This window comes from Buceros rhinoceros, unplaced genomic scaffold, assembly GCF_000710305.1.
Source record: "Buceros rhinoceros silvestris isolate BGI_N320 unplaced genomic scaffold, ASM71030v1 scaffold1542, whole genome shotgun sequence".
In the NCBI taxonomy this organism is placed as follows: domain Eukaryota; kingdom Metazoa; phylum Chordata; class Aves; order Bucerotiformes; family Bucerotidae; genus Buceros; species Buceros rhinoceros.
Genome location: NW_010400449.1, coordinates 12258 through 37493, shown reverse-complemented (window position 1 = coordinate 37493; position 25236 = coordinate 12258). Strand labels below are relative to the sequence as shown.

At 37.5% G+C, this 25236-nt stretch overlaps 1 protein-coding gene across 1 annotated transcript in view; it reads left to right on the top strand.

The window, feature by feature from the left end:
• Positions 1 to 25236, top strand: part of LOC104489654 (dystonin-like) — a gene marked incomplete at its 5' end in the record, with an annotated part of 57867 nt that overhangs the window by 24095 nt on the left and 8536 nt on the right. The window contains 17 exons of the mRNA XM_010131840.1: positions 921 to 1091; positions 2423 to 2578; positions 2810 to 3016; positions 4385 to 4504; positions 8707 to 8876; positions 9204 to 9363; positions 10797 to 10991; positions 12150 to 12278; positions 15508 to 15651; positions 16494 to 16682; positions 17417 to 17546; positions 18346 to 18509; positions 18832 to 18994; positions 20465 to 20619; positions 20781 to 20855; positions 21704 to 21721; positions 24765 to 24882. Of these exons, the coding sequence (XP_010130142.1) occupies positions 921 to 1091; positions 2423 to 2578; positions 2810 to 3016; positions 4385 to 4504; positions 8707 to 8876; positions 9204 to 9363; positions 10797 to 10991; positions 12150 to 12278; positions 15508 to 15651; positions 16494 to 16682; positions 17417 to 17546; positions 18346 to 18509; positions 18832 to 18994; positions 20465 to 20619; positions 20781 to 20855; positions 21704 to 21721; positions 24765 to 24882 (2464 nt within the window). The remainder of the gene's footprint in view (positions 1 to 920; positions 1092 to 2422; positions 2579 to 2809; positions 3017 to 4384; positions 4505 to 8706; positions 8877 to 9203; positions 9364 to 10796; positions 10992 to 12149; positions 12279 to 15507; positions 15652 to 16493; positions 16683 to 17416; positions 17547 to 18345; positions 18510 to 18831; positions 18995 to 20464; positions 20620 to 20780; positions 20856 to 21703; positions 21722 to 24764; positions 24883 to 25236) is intronic.

The following is a 25236-nucleotide window of genomic DNA, read 5'->3' as shown; positions in this document are numbered from 1 at the left end:
GTTGTGAGCATAGGAGGAAGTAGCCTAGGTGACACTACTTTTCATAGTCTTCAGAAAGCAAGCAAGGAAGCTTTGCCCTGTTAAAATCTTAGCTCATGGTTGAACCTGCTTCCTGCTTTGCCCTCCTCTGTGATCAGATACAACCCTGTGTACAGTATCTCTTCCAAAGATAATTTTGGGTTTGGGCTCTTGTCCTGGAACTCAGAGGAAAAAGTTCTTTTCCTCTTATTTGCAAGCCACTGACAGTCGCTCATCTCCTGGGAGTTGTTCCTCATTTGGGAGTCTACAATAATTTCATTGGTATGTGTTGGATGGTCTGTTACAAATATTGAACATGCCCTTTTGAGTCAGAGGGTTGCATGGGAGCTCTTGCCACCTCATATTTAACATAGTTAAAAGAGAATAGTTAGCAGGTAAAACAGTTGTTACCGTTACGCTTCTGGCTTTCTTTATGTAAAATTTTCAGAGCCCTTGCCTGGTGAGTGAAGAAACCAGAAAGAACAAAGGAGATGATATGCAATTAAAGCAGCTCTCCCAAGTTGTCCCACCCACTTTTGAAGGTGTATTTAATAGGTCTGAGCTTTCAGTGTACTGTGTAATGCTGACGCTTTTTGTCTATTAGCTGCCTCTGGACTTCAGACCAACCAAGTTGTAGCAAATCTTGTGCAATTAGTGCATAGTACTTGCTTTGCCAAGCTTTGGATCTTGGAGAAAGCATCTGACAGACAATACAGGTTCTCATTTCCTGAAGATTTGGGCCCTTTCTTTGCTCATTTACCTTTTTATGAATTATGTATGTTTCTTTTATTAGTCTTAATCATACCCATTAAATGTTGCGGGAGGAATAAATATTATACTAGTATGTGTAAAAAAGTATTTGATTCTGTCTGACTTATTTTTTTGGTGCTTGCTTTATTTAGGAACTGTGTGCTGCCTTTGAAGCCAAAGAAGAGACATATAAGTGTCTAATGCAGAAAGGCCAGCAGATGCTTGCAAGATGCTCAGAGTCTGCTGAAACAAACGTTGAGCAAGACATAAATAACTTAAAAGAAAAATGGGAATCAGTGCAAACAAAGCTCAGTGAAAGAAAAGTACGTTTTTACATAAAAATAGAAGTGTAAATCACGTATTTAAAGATGTTAATATTCAGTCCTTTTATGCAGGTGTACTCCCTTGATCTTTTAGATTTTAAAGATTAATTAAAGAGACAGTTGCACAGAAATCATTGGTATGTTTAGAAAGTACTGAGGAAGAGTGGGACTCAGGAAGTTGATTATCCATAACTGGGAGGTGGGTGGGTGAGAATGACACAAGTCTGTTCCATAGAAATACGTTAACTGATACTGATAAGGCTAATTTGGTAGGGTGAGGGCTTTTCTGGATTTTGTTACAGTAATCGTAGACATGAGTGAGTAAAATTATTTGATCATTCGAGTTTATCTCCTCAGTACAGAATTGCTGCATTAATCTTCCTAGCTTTTATCCATTTTTTTCTTAATTCCTGAACACTTGGCCTTCTGCCACTTAACTTCAAGTGATTCCCTTATGTTCTAATGTAGATGAATAGCGTGATTTCACTGATGTGCAACATACATTTCTGTATTATTGATTCCATTTTGCTTCATAGTCCATTTGTTCTACCTTAATCAAACAATGAAGAATATCAGTAATTACAAACATGGGAATTTTCCATAGAGCCCTAATGTGTATAAAGCACAAATATTTAACTCACAGTTTAATTATATTTTAAAGTAAGAATGCTGTTGTCTCTTAAGATAACTGTATAATGTAAGAATATCAAACTAATTAATACCTAACATGAGCACATTCTTGCAGGAAGCTGTAAGGTTGGAATGCTCAGCTAGGCCAGCAGTGTGATTGTTCGAAAATCTTTCACTGCTGTCCCACAGTGAGCAAAAACTCTGTATCCAAAATTAGTCTTGTTTCAGGTAACCAAAATGACATTTGGGCTTTATTAAAATAAAAGAAGTGGTCTAGACAAACTTGTTCTTTCTTTATTGCAAGAGAATAATTTAGATGACCTCTGAGGAAGAGAAGTGCACTGCCACCTTAGATTTCTAAGATTCTACTGATTTTGTATTGAAATTGATAAATCCGTTTGTCCCATTAGGATTAAGTAGTAGAAGATGTAATGGTCTAGTGTGGAAAACGTTATCTTGATACTAGGTGCTGTATTTTTTACTCATTGATCATACATAATTTTCCGATACACTTCTATCCATCTCCTTTAATATGCTTAAATGAAGGCTATTATTTTAAAACTCAGAAACTTTGAGTTGGAAAAATGTTTTAAAATGCTAAACTAAATGCTAAACTAAAATGGTTTATTCCAAAATACTGAACTAAAATGGTTTACTTGGCTGAATATCAACTGCTATTAAAGTATGATCTATCTTTACAGACCAAACTGGAGGAAGCCCTCAGTTTAGCAATGGAGTTCCACAACTCACTTCAAGATTTCATCAATTGGCTTACTCAGGCTGAGCAAACTTTAACTGCAGCTTCTCGGCCAAGTCTTATCTTGGACACTGTCTTGTTTCAAATTGATGAACACAAGGTATGTAGAGAAACAGATGTAGAATGTTTTTTTTCTCCACTCTGTGGAGATACTTTAACAATGTCCAAATGAACCCTATAATGCTGGTACTCCAAAACATTTTAATTCATGTTAAAATTGCATTTTATGGTCTTTCTTGCTACATCATTCTTTATCAGACTATTTATTTTCAGTGTTTATCAAGTGCTTAAGCAATGTATTATTCAGAGTAACTTTATCCCATTTTTCAAGGTTTTTGCCACAGAAGTGAATTCTCATCGAGATCAGATCATAGAGCTGGACAAAACTGGAACCCATTTGAAATACTTCAGCCAGAAACAGGATGTTGTCCTTATTAAGAATCTGCTGATTAGTGTACAGAGTCGATGGGAAAAAGTAGTTCAGCGCTTAGTTGAAAGGGGAAGAGCTTTGGATGATGCAAGGAAAAGAGCCAAACAGGTAATCGGACAACAGCTGTGGTACAACTCTTTGAACTTATCTGTAATTGCATCCAGATTCTTGAAGAATATGGTGCTTTAAAGCACTTTAAAGTAAGTCTGGGTTTAGAGTAACAGGCACTGTTAAGTTAGTGGAGCAATTTCTGTGATTCCATCATAGAGCACTTCATTTGTGAAGTAAAGCATCATTTTCAACCCGAGCAGTGACTTCTGTCTGGAATACCGGATAGTCTGAAAGAAGAAAGTTAACAGTATGGCTTCCAGATGTATTTTAGTGCCATCTGTCCTCAAAAAGGAGTTTCACAATCAACCCCTTATATTTTAAAGAATGTGATGAACCCCTTTCACTAAGCTGTGGGAGTATTCCTTAGTATTTCCTTCTGATTAATGTTAATCGCTTCTTCAATCTCTTATGTTAGTTACTAGTCCAGTGTCTTCTATGTGGTAAGTTATCTCAATTTAGTTGCTTAAAAACCTGGCAGATTTTTTTCAGTTTTCCTCACCAGAGAGCATTCTTCTTTTTTTTTTTTTTTTTCTTTTCTGTCTTTGCTTAGATTCTTGCTCTCCTCACTGAGGAATATAAATAAGATACAAAATGTGTGAGAGGAATGTAATACGTTTAAACATCAATAAGAAGTTCTAATTTCTTTTTATTCAAAAACTGTTCAAGGTTTGATAATGTTCACGGTCAAATCACGTTCTCACGTTCACTGCTACTACTACTCAGCTCATAGAGTAAGAACTTCTCTGAGCAATATATTAGTCCATAAGCCAATCAAATCTTACACATTTTTCCCGCAGTTCGTCTTGTCCATTCATGCGCTTCCCTGAAGTGCTCTCTTTGAGTCAAGAAGATAATCAAGAATCTGTTCCTTGCCCATCAAGATACCATTTGATATAATGAGACCATTTATGAGTGTCCCAGGCAAAATCTTGGGCAGTCATCCAGGCAGGAGTTTTTCCCAGTGATTTATTGCTGTTGTCTCATGTAGGCAATAGCTAAGCCCCATTCTTGCTGTGTTTACTATTAATTGCTAAAAATGTAGGAATCTAAATGACCAGCATATCAACAGAAGTTATCAATATGCCTCTGAAAGATACATACTATGTAGATACATACTACTATGTGTGCAGATGATGTATGTCGAAGGTTGCTATTTCACCTGAGAGAAGAGAGACTAAGTCCTATGGGCACGTGGTTGTGCTAGTCCTGTTTCTCCCTGTGCTAGGGAGAAAAAGCACAGCAAATATTTCCGAAGTCTACAAAGTACTTGATTGGCTTGTGGAGAATTTCTTGGTGTTTAATGGTTTTTGACTATTTTATGAACCAGTGAATTTTAAAATCCATGCAAATCTCACTTCCCTGCAGTTTCATGAAGCCTGGCACAAACTTATGGAGTGGCTGGAGGAGTCAGAGAAATCTTTGGACTCAGATCTTGAAATTGCAAATGACCCTGACAAAATAAAGATGCAGCTTGCACAGCATAAGGTGAGTCATGAGTGATGAAATGCAAAGAGCCCAGTGAGGTGTTGGTAAGTCTATCAGCCTTGTACTCTTAAATCAGCAAAGGAAGTAGATTTGTGATCTCACTACAATGGAATGCTTATTGGCATCAAGTTAAGTGGCCCTGTGTTACAGGTGGGGAGTGACAGAAGACTTTTCACAATACCTGACCTGTGGGAATGATTAACTATGAAGTGGAAAGGCATAATAACAGAGCACCATGGAAACTTTAAAAAACAAAGTAATACTATCTCAGAATAGGAATCTCTGAAGAAGTTTCATTACAGGCTTTTTTCAATCCTCAAACCACAAATTTACCATCCAGTTATTTGGTTTGGGATTTTCCTTTTTAATACTACAGGACCACCTCAGAACTGAAAAATAGTCATGTATTTTGATTTGCAGTTGCTTTTCATGTCAAGTGGAAAAGTGGAAAGTAAAAGAACCCCATTAGCAGCAGAGGTTGTTTCTCTTCATGGGATTCAAAATTCCAGGACCAGCTTTCCACAAACCCAGCTCCTGTAGGTGAAAATGTAAGAATCTCCCTGATGATGTGGCTTTTCAAACAAAGAATGTTGATATAAAAGCTCTTCGTTTTTACTTTTGTAAAGAGGCTAGAATAATATATTACTGAGGATCAATTGGGTGAGTGTTAGAGTCTTCAGAGGTAGTCTGTGTCTCAAGATTTATCTTAGCAGTTTTAAAAGATCATTCATTTTTCTACATTTCGGCATACATTTACTTCTGTTTTTAGTGTCAGTTTTATTGTTCTTCATTTACTGTTGTTTTTTCATTTTGCACAATATCCCCAAGGATTTGCTTATCTAATTTTTCTTTCTCAGTGTAGCTTCTGATGATTGTTTTTACCTCCGACAAGTTTTGCCATGTATACTAATGATTGATTACTCATTCATCTGCTTTGTATTTCTATCATCTCTCAGTTTACATGATTTTAATTACTGTTTATCAACCAGGAAAATATTCTCCTTTAACGTGGGAAAGTTGGCAGTTGGTCAAGGAAAAATAGAGATTGCTGCTGTTGTGAGAATTTGAAGTCAGTGATGGGAATTTGAGAAAAAAAAAAATCTGTTAAGATAGTCTTTTTGTCTTCTCTGACTCTTTATCAATCCTTCATTGTAATCCTTCCACTCCTCTCTTTTCTTTATATAAAGTTCAAACTCCTCATGAGGCTGCCCAGGGAGGTGGTGGAGTCCCCATCACTGAAAGTGTTTAAAAGCCGTGTGGATGTGGTGCTGAGGGACATGGTGTAGGGACCCTGGCAGTACAGGAGTAACGGTTGGACTCGATGATCTTTAAGGTCTCTTCCAACCAGATGATTCTATAATTTTATGAGTATGTTCAACTGTGTCTGTGCTTTGAGGTCCTTTGAGATCCTGAGGTTTGCCTCTCTACCTTTATTTTCCTCCCCTCTTGTGAAACGATAAACTTGATAATCCTGCTTGTTCTTTATAGCTACAGCAGTGCATTTTATGAGCCCAAATTTCCTCATGTGGATTGGCAGACTCATTGCTTCTGTTAATGTGATATCTTTTCTCCAGCTTCTTTTCGTGTAAAATGCCTGCAGAAAAAATAGCTACTTTAGTTGCTTGAATTTCATTTCTCATTAAGGAATGAGATGGAATCTGGCACCGGGACGTTAGGGTTGAAACTGGTTGTTTGGAGGAGAAAAGTGTGAGAGACAGGGAGTTCTGTGAACTTTAAACTTCAAACACTGCCTGCTACCCATCCCCCCACTCCCTCCCCTCCCGCCTCACCAAGAAATCAACTCAATTGTTTTTTAATGAGCTGTCAAACCTCCCAACATTGCAATGTCCTTCCTTGTATTTTGAGACTCTTCCTTCCACTCCCACATATACCCCTTGTGTCTGTCTTTTGTCTTTTCTGGCCAGCCTTGAAGGTTTCCTTGCTCCATTTAGTTAACAATTTTGCTATCTAAACTGAATGTGTGCTGTGTGTGTGCTGTAAGCAGTAATTTGGACTTGTTCTTTGCAAGTTGTTTCTGCCAAAAAAGAAAAAACAACTGAAAGAGAAAAGCCAAGATAATATGTTTTCTCTCTCGCTCATATCTAGTGTGTTGCCAGGGACTTTTGGGGATAATTCCTGGTCTGTTTATCAGCAATTTTTTTTCATTTTTTTAGAAGTCAGGAATGGAAAAACCCTTACTAGGTCACCCAGTGAATTCCTGTGCTAATGCTGAATTGAATGCTCCTTACAGTATGTTTATACGAACCTGACTAATTTTATCCGTATGTTCCAAACTTCTGTAGAAGGAAGGTAGATGGTTAATTACTGAGATTTCATTCATTTTACCTGTCTTTGGTTTAAGCTTCTGGCAGCTTAAACCAAAATCTACTCTCTGTTACCCCTCTGTGAAATCAAATGAAAGTGGATTTGGTGTAGTGTATGTAGTCTCTCGAAGAATTAATTCACCGCAAGCCTTTGTTCACTTTTAAATCTGGTTTTTTTTCATATGATCCTTCTGTGGCAGCAATTTCATCGTGTTTCCTCATGCAATTAAAGTAACAATGTGTCTGTGATGTTAAGTAGTTGATAAACCCCATCAAATAAAAGGACCCCAGACATTATATTGAAGGAATTTTTATTTAAAAAATGGTTGTTTTCAATTTGAAAATTATTTCTATTTTTGTGGTAGTTCTAGCTTGACAACGGTGTTTGTATTCCTTCATAAAGCATGTTTCCTTGTTGTTACATATGAGGAAAACAAAAGTGAGGAAACACTGAATTACAAAACAAATGCTGCCTTTTGGGTTGTTTTGGCTGATTAATTTTGATCCTCAGTTCCCTCTGGATCCTGAGTTGACGCTGAAGTAAGGACTGTATAGTGCAGAATAACAAGCAAGTAAAGTTGTCATACTGTCTGCATGACATAACCCAATGCCTCTCTCCTACTTAAGAGACCTCCATTACACTTGAGCTCTCCCTCACCCACATTCACATCTGAAAAGAGCAGATAAGTATGTGAACACATGGGAAAGCTGCTGGAGGAGTTGTGAGCTATTGTGGCCCAGATTGGTGCAGGCCAGGTAGGAGCAGCTTGCCAGTTGGAGGTGAGCAGCTGTGCATATGCCGGTAGTGACCATGAGGAACTTTTGCAATCTTTACATGACCCGAGGAGTTCCTCTAATCTGTAACTGGTAATCGTTTCTTTGCTGGATGTGATGATACTGAACGTTGCTCTGAGAACCAGATGAAAATCTGTTTCAGTAAACACTGGGTTAAAAACTCTTTTGGCCTGGTATATTTTTGTGACAAAAAAAAAAAAAGACTGACTGATTCTATGTGTGAGTTTCCTAAAGCAAACTTTTGATTTTGTTGTTTAAACTGATCTCCTGCTAGCAGTTCATGAAGGTGTGAAATAAAACACTGTAAGCATTGCTACCATTTAAAAATTGGTGTGTAGGGCTGCTTTTTTTTCCTTTTGGTAGTGTTCCTTTATTTGATTATTTACTCTGTTGGTTAAACTCCTGCGGTACCAAATGAGCTGTGTTTCTGTGTGCTGCTCTGCCTGTGAAAAGCTTCCTGAGGCTTTGTGCAGAAGGAGCTGTCAGGCAGATGCAACTGCTGTGTTATTGGGATGTCGCCTGGCTGCTTCTTGTGACTGGATCAGTATACTTTTGGCACAGAATTCTTCCCAGTTATAGTAGGTTTCAATCTTACGAGTTAAATGCTTGTGGTTGGAGGTTTCCCAGCTTGACTGTGCTGTGCTAAAACGGAATGACCTTTGTAGCTCTTGGGGTCCTCTGCACTGGCTTGAAATCTTAGTATGTAAAATTATAGTGTGAAGACTGCTTAGTTTGTGGCTCCCATAGTAGCAGTTCTTTCACATTCTTCTGACTACCAAATAGCCCCTTGCTGAAATTTAGGAATATTATACTAGGACAGGAATCGTTCTAGATGGTGTTCCGGTAGGCATAGAGCTACATTGCCAGAGAGACACAAAAGGCAGGGACTCTGCTAGAGTAGAGTCCTATGTTATTTCAGGTGCATTGTGGCTCTAGCAGGCTAGAAATTTTGCAGTAAGTTTAAAAGTTTCTTGCATCAACATTTACAATTTCCATTGCAAATTATATGTCAGGGATTAATTAACTGTAGCCTGTAAGCAGTTAATGCTATATGAGTGTTTTCTTTTTCTTCCATATATATAGGAATTCCAGAAATCTCTGGGTGCCAAACATTCTGTGTATGATACCACAAACCGGACAGGACGTTCCTTGAAAGAGAAAACCACCCTGGCTGATGACAACTTGAAACTTGATGATATGCTGAGTGAACTAAGGGATAAATGGGACACAATTTGTGGAAAATCAGTGGAAAGGTAAATGAAAACCCACCTAATTATTCAGCAGATACGAAAAATGCTTAGGAGAATTTTTTTGGCTTCTGTTGTGTAAAAAGTAAGACCAGAATGACTAGCTTGTTTGGTAGTTAAGAGTGCCAAAGCAGTGAAATACTAGCAATTCATACTTTCTTGATGGTATAGAAGAGGATTGCAGGGGGGTGGGGGCAGGGAGTCCCACTATTTGAAAAGGGAAATGCTGATTTAAAGCTGTCAGTTGCTGCCATTCTATGCTGAAAATGTTTTCTTGTAGTGTATGAATAATTTTTTGTGTTTGCATGCATTTTCCCCTCACCACCACCCCAGACAAAATAAACTGGAGGAAGCACTGTTATTTTCGGGACAATTTACAGATGCTTTGCAAGCTCTCATTGACTGGTTATACAAAATTGAACCTCAGCTAGCGGAAGATCAGCCAGTACATGGAGATATTGATTTAGTGATGAATCTGATTGACAATCACAAGGTAATTCCAAAAATATTCTTTAATTACTAGACTGCTCAGAAGTGTAGCATTTTAGTGTTATCTTTATCTGACTATTCTGTAACTTCTAGAAATGTGGAGTAGTTTTGTAACAGAGATGTTATTGACAATGGAAAATGGTATAAATTATACATGGAACATGGTACATGGTACATGGAAGAAAACAACTGTTAATGACTGACACCAGTTAGCATTGAGATATTCAATTTAATGCGGCTATACTGTGTATTTATGCATATCATGTAAAAAATCACAAGTGTGCATTTATGAATATGTGTGTATGGACAAGAGGGGCAACAATTACTTTGCTGGAAATATCTGGAGGAGACAGGGCTTCTTATTTAGTATGTCTGCTAACCAAATCTTCAACACCCTCATCTTCACCTCAGCAGCCTTTCAAATCAGCAGGGCTGCTGCATATTCATGGAGAAAAGTAGTTGCAATGCTGAAGTTATACATAGGTGTATACAGCTAGACTGTGGCCCAGGAAGCCTACACTGGTATGCTGCAATATGTTGTTACTGAAGTGGTTTTGGAGATGGAGGCAAGTAGGAGGTGTAGGACTGTGCCTCGGAATCCCAGTTTTGCAGTTCAGTATGTCAGAAGAAATGGCTGTTGAAGTTACTGGTATTGCAAAGGCTACATATAGTCAGAGCTCTGAAGCCTGGGAGATGTATGAGGTGAAGGTTCATCCACCAGTGCCTTCCCATATCCAAAGAATCTTTGTTCAGTGAGAAGGAGATTTTGTCCTTCATGAAAAAGTATTTGGAAACTTGGGATGTCTATAAAAATCAGCCCGAAATATGCTGGAATTTCTTCTGAAATTCCACTGTATATCACAAGTCAGTCATAGTCAGTGGCATGGTATACCATAATTGTCTGTCTGTCTTTTTTTTTTTTTTAAGAACTTCCATTGCATAATTGGAGCTTGTTCTATCCGCAGATGTGAACATGCTCTCACATATATGACAATGTGGCGAGATCTACAGCTTCACAATCAGACCCCCAGATGGGGTTTTATTTATGTTTTTATGATTTCAAACATTTTCCTTGATGGTTAGCATTTTATCAGATCTTTTCCTGCCGTGGCAACCTTGTGCTTTAATCAGTGCGTCAGATCAATTGCTTCAATACAGAGTGTAAAGCCAGCATGGTAAGGAGGGTAGATTTCCCATGCGTTGCATCAGGAAGGTTTCTCAGGATGTGCCTGACATTTTCCTAGCATATTACAATTTCAAGTATTAGGGTGGGGTAGAGGGTAGATACCTTCATATGGAATCTAATAAGCCTTACTTGCATGGTCTGCATCACTTAGATGGAGTAAGTCTTGACTGAAATAAATCTGTGTATTGTTATTTTTTACATAATTATGCCTTAATGAGTTAAACATTTCAAATGTATTTGTTGATGCCTAGGTTTTCCAGAAGGAGCTGGGAAAAAGAACAAGCAGTGTCCAGGCTCTAAAGCGCTCTGCAAGGGAGCTGATAGAAGGCAGTCGTGATGACTCTTCCTGGGTCAAAGTCCAAATGCAGGAGCTAAGTACTCGCTGGGAGACAGTTTGTGCCCTGTCAGTATCCAAGCAAACACGACTGGAACAAGCTCTTCGTCAGGTAGAGGAGTGTTACTGATGCTACATGTACTTTATAAGAAACAGTGAAAATATCTTGTAGTCTAGTTGCCAAAATTTTAATTTCATTTTCACTTAATGTCATTCAATTCAATTCGGAAATACTCATTTTCTTGCTCATGCATTGCTTACCTTTCCTCTATCCCTTTTCCACAGCACATAAATAATGCCTTGGCATTTGTTATTACTGTTTTTATTAGTCTATACCACAAATGCAAAGCAAATGTTTCAAAGACTTTGCCATCTGAGGAAATGACTGAAGTGACAGTCAAGCGTGAAGGGCGATTAAGAACCACGCCCCCTTCACAGGAAGCTGGAGATTACAATCATATTTATGCTCTTTGTGACTTACTGGAAAGAAGTAGATTTGTGTACTGAAAACTTGTTTACGTTGGCACAATTATGGTGAGGTACGTTGTGGAAAAACTGGAGTTGAGCTGAGTGAACTCAGAAGGTGGAAATGGTGTATTATGTGTGTCAGTATTGGATGGTACTGATGATGTGGATGTATGCCTCTGAAGATATACAAGCTTGGGTTGATGGTAGGATGGGGCTTTGGGCACAGCAATGTATCCATGGTGTTCAAAACTCCTGCCTTGCTTTTTCTTAGGGTACTGTGTTGGTCCAGCTCTCTGGTCTCAGCAGGCACAATCCTGAGCTCCCTGAAACACTTAGTTGCATCTGAATATGGCTGTTCCCAAAGGTGGAACTTCCTTGTTTTCTCCAGACGTAAAAGGGTCAGTCACCAACAGGCTGACAATTAATTTTGCTTAACCAGTGATTTAAACTATGCAGAAAATACAGTTCTCATCTCCAGATGGTCCGTGAAAGCACCTCCCATGTAATTTGTCAATGTAAAGGCATGACATTCTCAGCTGAGTTGCATATACACCATAAATCAGATGGCTAAAAGCATGAACAGGCTTTTAGTCTTCCTATTATTTTTTGGGAAGCATGAGGTATTTTTTCAGTTATGAAAATGTAGTACTATATATCATTGACTTTTTAATGGAAAGTTAATGTGCCAGTACTGTTCCGTGATTAATGATTCCAAATGTGGGCTCAGACTCCTTGTGTAAGCTGCAGTGTGTCTGTGAGATCCCCTCACAAGTGGTGGTGACTACTTCCTGTATTTTAACAGGCAGAAGAATTCCACTCTGTTGTCCATATCCTTTTGGAGTGGCTAGCAGAGGCAGAGCAAGCTCTTCGTTTCCATGGGGTCCTTCCAGATGATGAAGAAGCCTTGCGTACGCTGATAGACCAGCACAGGGTAAGCAAGAAGATGAAGAGGGTCCCTTTCATTCTAGTAGGTCTGTTGGAGGGTAGAATAAAGGAAAGGAGACAAAGTCTATGTCATATAGCCATATTCAGCATCCAGTGTTTGTTTTTGCCACTCTTTTCTATAGAGAAGCTAGACCTTTAACGAAGTTGATAGTTTTGTGCCCATTCTAGTGTTGGGCTGTTGTTTGAGTAATCTTGGCTTACTAAGAAAATAGTGGGCCTTTAGGAAGTTACCGTAAACATCTAGAGACGGATGCAAACTCCTCTGTCCCTCTGAATATATGCTACCTGACAATTAGAACACAGACGGCTGCAGTAGGAAAAGTGTATCTGTCATCTTAGCACCATTGAACAAAAAGCATATACTTTTCTTTCAAGGTCATTTGTAAATGTCAGCACAATGATGTTATCATCCATTAACCTTCTGCTGTGGTAAAACACTCTGCTGTCATGCTTCACAAGCATTAGGTATTGAAATATTGCAGTGCCATAGGTACTACAGATATTAGATTATAGGCCATCAAACTTACTTTGTTGTAATGAAATGAGAAAAAGCTAAGTAAAGAACGTAGAAGTCATAGTGCCACTCTCCAAGCAGGAGGCTGCAAACATGTACATTTAAGTCCATGCAAAATTCTTCTTGTAAGTGCAGTAGTAATAGTACCAGGAATGTAGTCTAAAAAATGAAATTGGCTACAATGTTATAGAACAGATTTTTTAAGAGTAATGGATTTGTTCTTCATTGCTCTGAAGAAAGCGATTAGAAAACTTGCAGAAGTCTGTATGCATCAGCATATGCTGACTGACATTGGCAGTAGCAACCACTGTCTGTGATGCAGTGGAATTGGTCTTTTAGCTGCCTTTTCTCCCATGTCCGTCATCAGTTCTCTTCTATTTAACTTTTTGGTCTTCTGAATACAGACAAAAGAACTGTCTGAACGTAAGGTCCACTGAAATATTTGGCAAAAAAACCCCCTTAAATTTCTCCCTCTGTAGTGTAGATTGATTAACAAAATATTTCTGTACAAATGCTCAAAATAGTGCTGCCAAAGCTGAAGCATAACTTGGAACCTCAAACCAAATCAAACTTTGTCTCTGAGAAACCCTGGCCATCTGGGAAGAATAATCACTCGCACAACACAACCAAGCTCAGTGTTAGATGTGGCCTTAACATTTTTTTTAGTGGAATTCAAAAGATGTTCTTCTAGCCACATTTTCTTCTTAAAGGCTAAATAATAGAAGTACAGAAATTGTCAAGCTATGAAAGATTGTGGCACTGCTGCTTTACCACCCAGTAAGGACATGGAGCGAAATCTTCCTTGAATGAGTGGTCTCTCCTCCTAAGCTTATCACATGAGCTTTCAAGAAGAAAAGAAAATAAGGAAAAATGTAATATGTTAGTTTGAAACACAATATCTGTATTTTAACGTTGCAATATTAATAACAAAATATGTATGACTGACATTATTTGCATAAATATGCAATACATCTTCTTTTTATCACTGTAATTCTGGTAAAATAGTGGCATTTGTAATCCAGCTACATGTTGAAAGGTTTCTTCAGGATGATGTTTTATCCAAATGGTCTGTCTTTATTCCCATTACTGATTTTCTTTTCTTGAATACTGCACATGATTTAATGAATTCTACAATCTCAGGCAGAGGGGTTTCTGTCACTCACCATCCTCTTTAGGGACTGAGAGGTGTAGTGGGTTAATGCGCTGCATTAGTTAAGAATCATCCCATCTCCTCTCTTGTAAATGCATCTGTATCACTGGACTGCCACAGAGTTCAGTGCAATTAGTACCCTTTACTGTACTGTGTTGTAGATTTAGATTTCACAACATTCTAGTATAGTTGTTGCCTCTTTTCCTCCTGGCCCTGACTTATATTGGTAGTTTTCCACTACAACCCACCTGTTTTGAACTAAAATATTTTAAGAACTTAAGCATTTTTATAAGAGGAGGACTGCTAATGTGATTGGGTCTTAAACTCTGACATTAATTTGGCAGAATCAGTTAGTGATTAATCTCTTCAAATATATACCCTAAGTATTCGAGGACCTTAGAACGAGGTAGAAGATGTATTTTTTTTTCCTACACTTTTATTTCATAATAGCATCATGTTTAATTTGTAGAGGCATGAGATAATGACATTATAAGTTGTAGAATCTGTTTTTACACTGGTTAGGTGATTTTGAATTTGGCTAGTCTTTAATTTCTGAAATCCAAAATAGCCCTTCATGGATGGAGAGAGGAAGAGTTAAAATTTCGGAGACTTCTTAGCCTGGTCAAAGATGTTAAAATACAACAAACAATTCCACTAGGCACTGTGAGATGCTGGCAGTTCCAGTTAAGGGTGCTCATGGACACACAGACTTACGCGTTTAGACACAGTAAAATAAGGAGAATATTAGAACTACTTTAGTAATAATAAAAATAAAATATAAAATATTTAAAAAATAAGTGTAAACTACAGAAGGATGGGAGAAGTCCTTCACTTTTTTTGGTGTGTTGTCCATCCGCCTAATTTTGATCTTGCCAGCTTTTCCTCTGCTACGAATGTTGTTCCTCCCTAGGAACATCAATGGCTAAGACCTTGGGTGTCTAAAGCTGTAAACATCCTCTTGCTTTTACAAGATTTTCTGCAGTGCCTCTGAAAGCAGCTGCTTAATTAATAGTCTCTGTCCCTGTTCTTGCTGTCTCTCTTCCTTTTAGCTGTGGAGTTTTCACGTTTGTCTTAGTTTAGTACAGCTACTCCTGAAATCCTCTATCATCTTGTCTGAGCATGTAATTATGTTGGACATTTCCAGCTTCTCCTAGGAGCTTGATAGTGTGTTAGGAAGCATTATTGTACCTGACAGGCAAACTAAGTCATCTGAAATGTTGCCAATAACGATTCTAATCATCATACAGTTGATTTATAACACTTATGAAATGCTGTGATTTTATAATAAGGGCATGGGTCTTTCAAACATTTACAGTATGGTGGGCTTCTAAGGAGCAGCAAACTGGGGTAAAGATTTTAGAGCTTCATGTAGTACTTTTATGTGGAATAGGCTTTTTAAACATTTTTATCTTTCTCAGACACATTAAACTTGCCTCTTGCAAGTTGAATCTGTTGGAGCAATTGAGAGACTCATGACCTTCCAGACTGTGCACTCAGATTTCTCTTGCAAATTTTGTCATCATCTAAGTGAAATTATTACCTCTGGTTTAGGAATTGATGAAGAAACTGGAAGAGAAAAAGGCGGAATTGAATAAAGCAACAGGTATGGGAGAAGCTATCCTAGCTATTTGCCACCCAGACTCCATCACCACCATTAAGCACTGGATAACAATCATCAGAGCCAGATTTGAAGAGGTCAGTATACGTCAAGTTATCTTCATTGCAACAGTCCATCTTGGAACGTAGCTGACAACTAACATTGTAGTTAACACTGGGAGGAAATGATTCATCTGTTGAAAACCAACCATTTTAAAATACCCACAGCGGTGGATGTGAATACCATGCTTCCATAGTTTTATTTTAAAACTTTTAGGGCTTTAAGAACTGAATCAGGTGATCAAGCTTCTTTGTTGTATGTATTAAAGGAAATACTGCCTGACACTTGCCATGTGTAGAAAGCCAGTAGTTTCTAGGGAGAAATTTAAAAGTTACAAAGGATAGAAGATACAAGGCAAACTTGAAGCATTCTTAATTAAGGAAGATTTGAGTCCAATATATTCCTAATCTAGAAGATTTACAAAATACTAAAGTGGCTGCATGTAGGTCTCAGAGTGTATCACACTCTCAGCTGCTAAGGTGGTATTTTCTGTGTCCGTTAAGTTTAAAGAAAAACAAAACTCTGGTGTTAACAAAGTATGGCTTCAGGAGTGCCCAGGAGGAAGATGGACACCAAGTCCTGCATGATTCACTAACTTGTACATGTTGTTTGATAACATTCTTAATATTGTTGACTGAATGTGCTGTTTCCTGCATTTAACAGCACCTAATCCTGAAGATCTGTGGAAAAAAATGTGTTGAACTGGAAGTTCTAGTTAGCTAGCACATTTATTGATCAGCCGCTACATCTATCACCTTTGATAATCAAACATCAGTCGGCCTGGGAGAAAGCTTTGGGTTTACAGTTACCAGAGCAATTTAAAGTACATTTTAAAGGATTTCATATGTGCACATACTCATGCATTGGTTCTTTTATCAAGGTCTTAGCATGGGCTAAACAACATCAGCAGAGACTGGCAGGAGCTCTGGCTGGACTTATTGCTAACCAGGAGTTGCTGGAAGCCTTGCTGTCCTGGTTGCAGTGGGCAGAGACTACACTTACTGAAAAAGATAAAGAGGTTATCCCCCAGGAGATTGAGGAAGTTAAAGCACTCATAGCTGAGCATCAGGTAAGGCGTGTTAATATGCATCTTACACATTCTGCAAATGGTGCACAAGTCGCAGCTAGGATTTGCAATCAAGTGTGAATCTCCGTAGCTATTTTCCCTCCTAATAATCCAATCTCTTTTCAGAGACGCAGCTGTATGTTTTGTATGCATAAGATGTGTTTGTAGTCAAACCAAGCAACAATTCAGTTCTAAAGGAAACCTGTAGCTCCCCGTAGGAACAAGGATAATAATGATAATAAAAAAACATGAAATACACAGTTGTGCTGCTGCCTTAGAACTAGTGTTGCAGTGTATCTTTACAGATTGGATTCCAAACACGTTTATGAAGTGCCAGAGGGAGATGTTCATAGGCTTACCCCAGCTTGCACATAAGAGCTGTCTCACTTCCGTGAGCTGCGTTCTGGACAGCAAGCAACACCTGACTACTCAGTGTCAAAATTCTGTTGTACCTCACCTCACTGTACACAGTTAATAAAGGAGTTTGACAGACTGGGGTTTTTTTCCCTAGATTTAACCTTCCTTTAACAGCCAAGCCATAGTGGTCTTAAAAGCTTATACTACTGATTTTTCATACCTACAGAACCTTTGTCTATGTCTCTTTTTGTGAGGCTGTCATTCTAAGAGTCTTCCTGTGCTGTTCTTGTACTTGTGGTGTCTTGCTATTTTATGTGTTTTTTCATTCCTGTGGTCACTTTTGTGTATTGTTAATTAAAACTACCTCTATCTGATCGCAGACATTCATGGAGGAAATGACCAGAAAACAACCTGATGTGGATAAAGTTACAAAGACCTATAAAAGAAAGGCACTTGAACCCACTCCAGTACAATCTCATATTCCTGTCCTTGATAAGGGGAGAGCAGGAAGTAAGTAATGAAGTATTTTGGGGCAATGTGTGTGTCACACACACCATTACTCTATCTATAAAGGTAACAGATTACTAATAATCTAATTGGTTTGATAAGCTTCTAGTAAAACAAGGTGAAATTCTCTTGGCTGCTTTTTCTAATTCTGTTTCATTTTTTCATTGTGAGGAATAGCAGACTTTTATTTTTAAATTTTGTGCTATACTTCCTGAATACCTATTTTTAAAGTGTGCAGCCTTTCATGTTCTGTAATACTTCTAAGAGTGTTCGCATGCTGAGTCGTTGCAAATACACCGGTAGCTGAAAGCGCAAACAACAGCTTCTACATAAAGATGTAGAGACAAAATTTTGCTCGTGCTGTCTGTGAAATAGTATGGATCCAGCTAGAAAGCGCGTTCAGTGAAGTTCAATGGAAAGTGAATCATCCAGTAAGGAAATTGCTCCTTGTATTTTTAGATACACTTACCCATTGTATTTTCCGTACGTGAAACCTGCTTCTGAAATCGGGTTGTTTACTTTGCAGCTCTTCGAGAGATTTTATTTAACCTGTGCAACTTCACTAGTGCAGCCAGAACTAGCAGCTTCTGGCTAGACAGAAAGATGCTTTAACCACCGTGTGGTCCTCTCCCAGCAGTGGTAAACAAAAATAAGAATATGGTAGTAGATGGAATCATATCAGGGTATGGGCTCATTTTTTGGGACAGGAAAGAGTAATTTTAAGAATGTCAAATATCCCTCACCTGAATGCTTGTTTTGTTTGAACTGGATGAGACTTAGATATTTTACTATGTTTTAACAGGAAAGCGTTCCCCAACACCAGGCATATATCCATCAGCAGCCCAGGCACAAATCGAAACTAAGAATCCACGGGTAAATCTTCTAGTCAGCAAATGGCAGCAAGTCTGGCTTCTGGCCTTGGAAAGAAGAAGAAAACTTAATGATGCTCTGGACAGACTTGAAGAGGTCAGAAAAGTGATGTACAGAATATACATACTTTTTGCATAATTTTGTTTACCCTGGATTAAATTATCAATACCGTAAATACCATAACTTCTATATTTGTTGTATCATATTGTATGATACAGCAAACTGAGAAAACTGAAAACACTTTAATGTGCTCTAAAAGCTGTCATTCTCTTTTTAAATGTGAGGAGAGTTAAGATGTTTGAAATGTTTATAGGTCCTCAAAGAACCAAGTATTCAAAAGAACACAGATGGTATCTCTCGTATCAATTTTGCTAGATTAATTTCAACTGAAAAAATTCTTTCTCTTTTTTTTGTTAAGCTGAAAGAATTTGCCAACTTTGATTTTGATATTTGGAGGAAAAAGTACATGCGATGGATGAACCATAAGAAGTCTCGCGTGATGGACTTCTTTAGGAGGATTGATAAAGATCAGGATGGAAAGATTACAAGGCAGGAATTTATCGATGGAATTCTTTCTTCAAGTAAGTTTTAAAATTAACGTAATGTTGAACTTCAAACAAACATCTCATGAACTCCTAATGTTTGTGGTTTATTGTGATAGAAGGTCACATATTTCCCTTTGAAGTCATTTATTATGATTAATTTAAACTATAATTATTTTACTTCAAAATACTTCTAGATTCTAGAAGCTCTCATTCTTTCATATTGTGAATCAGATTACAAATGTCACACTTAAATTCTTGGTTAATTAACGGTTTACTGGACTCAGATTGTCATTCCTACAGTACTCTAGCCACTTCACCAAGTACTTTCATTGATTAGTCAGAGCAATAAAGCGTATGTTATAAAACCTACAGGTAGTTTTCAAAGTCCATATGATCATATGATTTTTATTAAAGACCTCACATGGAATAGTTTCAGTTATAGAAGGAAACCATGTCATTTCTCAAACCAGTGTTGTCATGAACCATGACCATGTTCATATACCTGTATAATGAGAATCAAAATATTAAGCAATCAGACTAGGAAGGGACTTTTCCTAACTTTCCTGATGGATTGGTATGCTGTAGGTATGCACAGTTGATGGTTACATAAGCCTCCCATCTGTGGGTGATCACGTTTCTTTTTAGCAAATGACTCATAACGGGTAAGGGCCTGCTATTTAAAATAATCCTTTACCTTCCGATCTTGGAGACTTTTGCTTTGAGCAGTGAATGTTCAGAATTGAGCTGCTTTTAGCATCTCATGTTAAAGTAATTGAGTAGAAGAATATTGTGTATATATTTTCCTCCTGCTCTGGGAAGTGCACTCACTCTGTGTGCACATTGCGATTTTGTATGAATGGACAGAAGTTGATGGAAAAAACCCTGATACCACCTAGATGTTAAACAGCTTATTTAACCCAGTTGGTATAACTGCTAAATACTGGGGATTTAATTCCTGTTCATCTTTTTGAAATTCTCTTTGACTGTTGCATACAGAATCTCTGTGTGGGTTAATGTTCTTCTGCTGTGGACTTGATCTAAAGAAGGATTTCACAAAACACCATGCATGTTCTGCAGTGGGAGGGCCTTACATTCCAAATTTAATTAGTAGTGAAATTCTCACTTGACCTTGGCTCACTAGCAATTTATCTTGTTGATTTGTGGTATTTTATGTACTTTGAAGGTCAAAATCTAAAAAAACCCCTGTATGCCTTACAGTTTAATCTGTGCCCTCACTTCTGTGTCTCTCTTCAAGCCACACTATGAAACTAATTTTAATCCAATGTCTAGGTAATTTTGGAGGTCCAGATTGGTTTGGGGGTTTTTTGGTTCTTTTTTTTTTTTTCCAGAAAGATTCCCTGACTCTTTTGAATGTCCTTGGTTTTGTTGATAAGAAGTCTGTCACCTAGTGACTAAAAACCTTTCAATATTTGTGATAAAGCCTTTCATTATAATGCAATTGTAAAGCCAAAAAACGTATCTTTTGTTGTTGTCATTGTCTTACAGAATTCCCAACAAGCCGACTTGAAATGAGCGCTGTTGCAGACATCTTTGATAGAGATGGTGATGGGTATATTGACTATTACGAATTTGTAGCAGCTCTTCATCCAAACAAGGATGCTTACAAACCTCTCACAGATGCTGACAAAATTGAAGATGAGGTACTTTCTCTGCTTTCTTAGATTCAACACTCTTCTACTGGGGTCACATTCTTTAATAATGAATTTTTGTTTTCACTCATGTAATTTGGAGTTTACCAGTTAAGTATTTAGTAACGTGATATTAGCAGTAAAGTAATCATCCAGTTGTGGTTTTTTTGCAGGTTACAAGGCAGGTAGCTAAATGTAAATGTGCAAAACGGTTTCAAGTGGAACAGATTGGGGATAACAAGTACAGGGTAAGTCTTCTAAGGACCCTCTTAGCTCTTTCAGCTTCAAGATTCTTTGTATAACATGGTTATGCAAAGAATTAGGCTATATTAATGTTTGGGAATCTTGTATGGCAATTATATGTTTTCTTTCTTTAACTTTGTCTAAATTTGATGATTTTTTTTTTTCTTTTTAGAACATATAGGCAAAAAATATGGGAAAATGGTGCTGCTTGTATTTATTTTCACTGAAACTACTGAAACTGTTTTAACATATGGGAATTCTAAAAAGCTAACTGCTTGCATACATACATGCATACAACAGCTTCTTAAAAGCCAGTCGTTTTGCCTGGATCATCAAAGTGTTTAAACTGTATCTGATTTTACATTAGTTTCATAAAAACAGTGATATTTTACTGTGCTTTAACAACCTTTTACCAAAGTGCATTCAACCACTTTTATCCTCTCTTGTCATTTTATTGGAGCACACTGTTCCTTCTGAAGAAGTACAAGAAACACGTCAGATATCTGCAGAATGATTTTTAGATCACAGGAAAGAAAATCACATTGTAGAGAAAGATCTGCTATACCTAGATTCAATAACCAGAACAATTTCAGATCAAATATGCAATATTTGGCCAAGAAGAGTTTACTAAATACTTGTAGATGATTTTAAAAGACCACAGAGACAGCAATTGGATGGAAACAAAGGCCTTGAGTATTTTCCAGTGTTCAATCTCTGGATGGCTAGCTACCTGCTCTGAAGTAGATACTTTATTTAGAATGTCTAATGTGTTAGTTTGCATGTGTTCTAGAGTCATATAGAGAATTTCCTGTAAACTAATCGTGTCTTTCTTCCATTTTTCATTTCTTATCAGTTCTTCCTGGGAAATCAGGTATAAACCGGTGGAATGTGTTATGAAGTTTCTTTTTTTTTTTTTTCTTCCCCCCCCCCCCCCCTACCCCGTAGGTATAGAAGGGAATATTATTTAGTATAAACGTGTGGAATGTGTTATAAATTTTCTTTTTTTTTTTTTTTCTTCCCCCCCCCGCCCCCTAACGCATAGTGATCTAAGCTTGCAATAGTTAGTCCCTTGCCATCCTTTCATCTTCAGCTAATTCATTGCTGGTCAGCTGTGGTATTTTTTTAAATGCTGTGAAGCATTCCTTCTCTTAGGATCCCTCCTCTTCAATCCTTCACCTGCTTTCTTTGGCCTTTTTTCCTCATTAAGGAGATTACTTTTAAAGGAACCAGATAACAGTCAGCAGCAATTCCCATAGTAAAAAATCCTGAGCATTTAAATGGCAATTTTAGAATTACTATTACTTTACCCATTTTCAGTTTTACAGCAGAATGCTTCTAAATTCTATGTTGCATTTTTCAGGCTATTGGATTAAAGGCTGATTACAATAAACACAGAATCCAGTGTCGTATCCCTTACTTATTGCAAATTAGGTGAAAAATACTTTCATTTTGAGAAAAAACAATAATAATCCCTGTGCAGTCAAGCAGACTGATTAAAATATGAATAATCAGCTAGATTCTTATATAGTAATGCAGTAAATCTTAAGTACATATTTTGGGAATAAGCAAATTAAACTTGCAGTGGCAGTTCAATCTGTTTCCTCTGCAGAAGTGTTTTCAAAGAGCTGTGGCAGGTCTATAATGTATTGGAGCTGTGTTTAAGAATATGTTTTTCAGTTGGGTCATCATTCATACTGCAGTGGCACTGCACAGTGGTACAGGGAGGATATGCTAACCAGTGCTCACCCCTCCAGTACATGCTGATACACAGCTTCTTTAAGTTGTTAAATCATGCTTGCCTGGCAAGAATGTCAATACTTTACACAAACTGGATACCATTAGTATCTTGTTCATGCTCTTACGTATACTCCATTCTGGAAATGCTAGTGTTAACAGCATTAGCTATTTTAAATCTAGAGATGTTGAAAGTGTACTTGCTTTCCTATTTATTGGCAAAGCCTGTTGAAGTATAGAATAAAGCACAAAGAGCAATGGGTAAGCTTACCACATGCCTCAAGCAATAGAAGTAATAATTTAAAATGTTTTCCATATACAGAACAAGCCTCTATTTGAAAACTGTTTGAAATTATGTTAATCGTCTTATCTTTCATCTGTACTCTCAGATCTGGGAGATATACAGTAGTTTTTTTTAAATCATCTTACTCACTCGTGCATCATAGTAAAACGCACCTACAAGGAGTTGGCTGAGGCTTCTCTAGTCACAGCTATTGCCAAGAATAGGTCTTTTTGTAGCTTTCTATCCCAGTATTTTTTACCTCTGATTATTTGAAACAACAGTAAATATTGTTCAAAAAAAGTTGGTATCCAGGCTATTTTAAGAAGGAAATGGACTGAATTACCATTAGGAGAAATGTCATGATAGATACCTGCCTTACTCTCCATAAGCCCCACTGTTTGAATTAACACTGGATTAGGCAGTTTCCAAATTGTATCTGACCCTTGGTATAGTTGCCTGGTGGAGTTTAACTGAAGAATTAAACTGGGCTGGGGAAAAAATAAAGAAAAGAAAAAAGATAGCATCTTTAGAACCTCTTGAAAAAATTCTCCTTAGAAACAAGCCAATGAAAAGAAACAGTATCAATTTGGACACCATTTCTCTTTTTAACTTTGATCTGCAAATGTAAAATGGTTCTTTGTTCAGCACATACTTAATGCATTATTTAAAAGCCCTTATAAATAATACTCATGTGAATGTTCTTATTTGTAGCAAAAAAAATTATTACTGAATTAAGCGGCAAGCTTTGCTTTTGTTTGGTTCCTAAAAGTAATATTCCTTAAACTTATTCTCTCTTCTTACAAAACAACTGAAGTCATTTAACAGTTAGGGAGCATGTTTGCCATTTAAAGCATTTCAGTCCCCTTACTAGAGCAAGTAGGTACAGTTGAACTATGGCCAGCCTTCTCCAAGGGTCAAAGATTGTCCCACAGAGGTGTATTTGGCTTCCATTGATTTCAGTAAGTGCTCTGCATGTTTGCGTGTGAGAGCACTACACTTGGCCTAATGATCTGATACCAGAATAAATAATTTAGCCATTAGCTAAAGAGTACTGCATTCTTCTGGTTAGTTTTCATGAGGTTGAGGGTTCAACATTTTGGGCATGTTTTCTTTGATACGGGTTTGGACAGCTTTACTGCATACAGGTTTTGTTATACGGGTTTCAAGAGCAAAACATACATTAGGCTTGGCCATCTGCCCAAAGGAAGGCTGGGCTAGTACAAGAGTTAGTATGAAACAGGTTTTTGTGCATCTTCGAGTTGTGAGGAACCTCGATGTGTAGACAGAGGAGTGACAAACAGTTTATTATGAAGGACAATAATGAGAGCTATCAATCAGTCATTGCTTCTTGAATGTTTTCTTTCCCACTTGAGGGTGAGCAGTGTCAACGCTATACCTGAAAATATCCCTGTAAATGGATTGATAGATAGAACTGTGTAGTGCTTGTAAAGCATAGAACTTCCAGCCCACATACTGATCATTTAAAGTGATGCTGCCTTCCTTTAGCTATCATAAATAAAAACTAGACTGTTGCAGAAGAGAGGAGTATGCTTAAGATTTTGACAGTGAAATAATGCAAGATCTTTGCACAAATGCTGACTGTAACCAATTAAATAATGTGTTACTAATTTTGCTTCCTTTGAGCTCGGGCATTTGAGAATCAAGCATAAAATTAAACCTGAGATTAATTCTTAAAGTCCTGCCATCTCCTTTAGATTAACGCAGCAGAATCTGATTTGAAATCTTAACAGCTTTAATAATCTGCATAAATTGATTTTTTAGCATTTACTAATAATTAAATATCAAACTTTTTAAAGTGTCTGATTTTTAACCTATCAGCATTGAACTGCATCTTAATGACTGAGAACCTCAGACTGTTTGTTTATTTTTATTGCAGTTTGGTGATTCTCAACAATTGCGCCTTGTTCGTATCCTAAGAAGTACAGTCATGGTTCGTGTTGGAGGTGGCTGGATGGCGCTTGATGAGTTCTTAGTGAAAAATGATCCTTGCAGGGGTATGTAACACAACTGTTAAAATGGACACATAGATAATCCTTTAGATACAGTCACCATTCATTTTCACAAGATGGCAATTGAGTTATATAAAATGCCAGTTCTGTAAACATCATCTCACTAAACGTCATGTAATGATCTGTTTGTGTAAACTTTAAACCCCATGGTTAAGATCCTCTTCACTTGCACTGATGTATGTCTAGAATAACTGTGGTGTCTTCTGCACAGTTCCTCCATCATTAGAGCGGCATAGTTAAGAATTGAACTTAGCCCAGATAGAGTTTATGGCGTGTAAGCTGCTTGTATGACTTGGCAGAAATAGCACACAGAAATGTCCAATAAAATCTTCTCAGCAG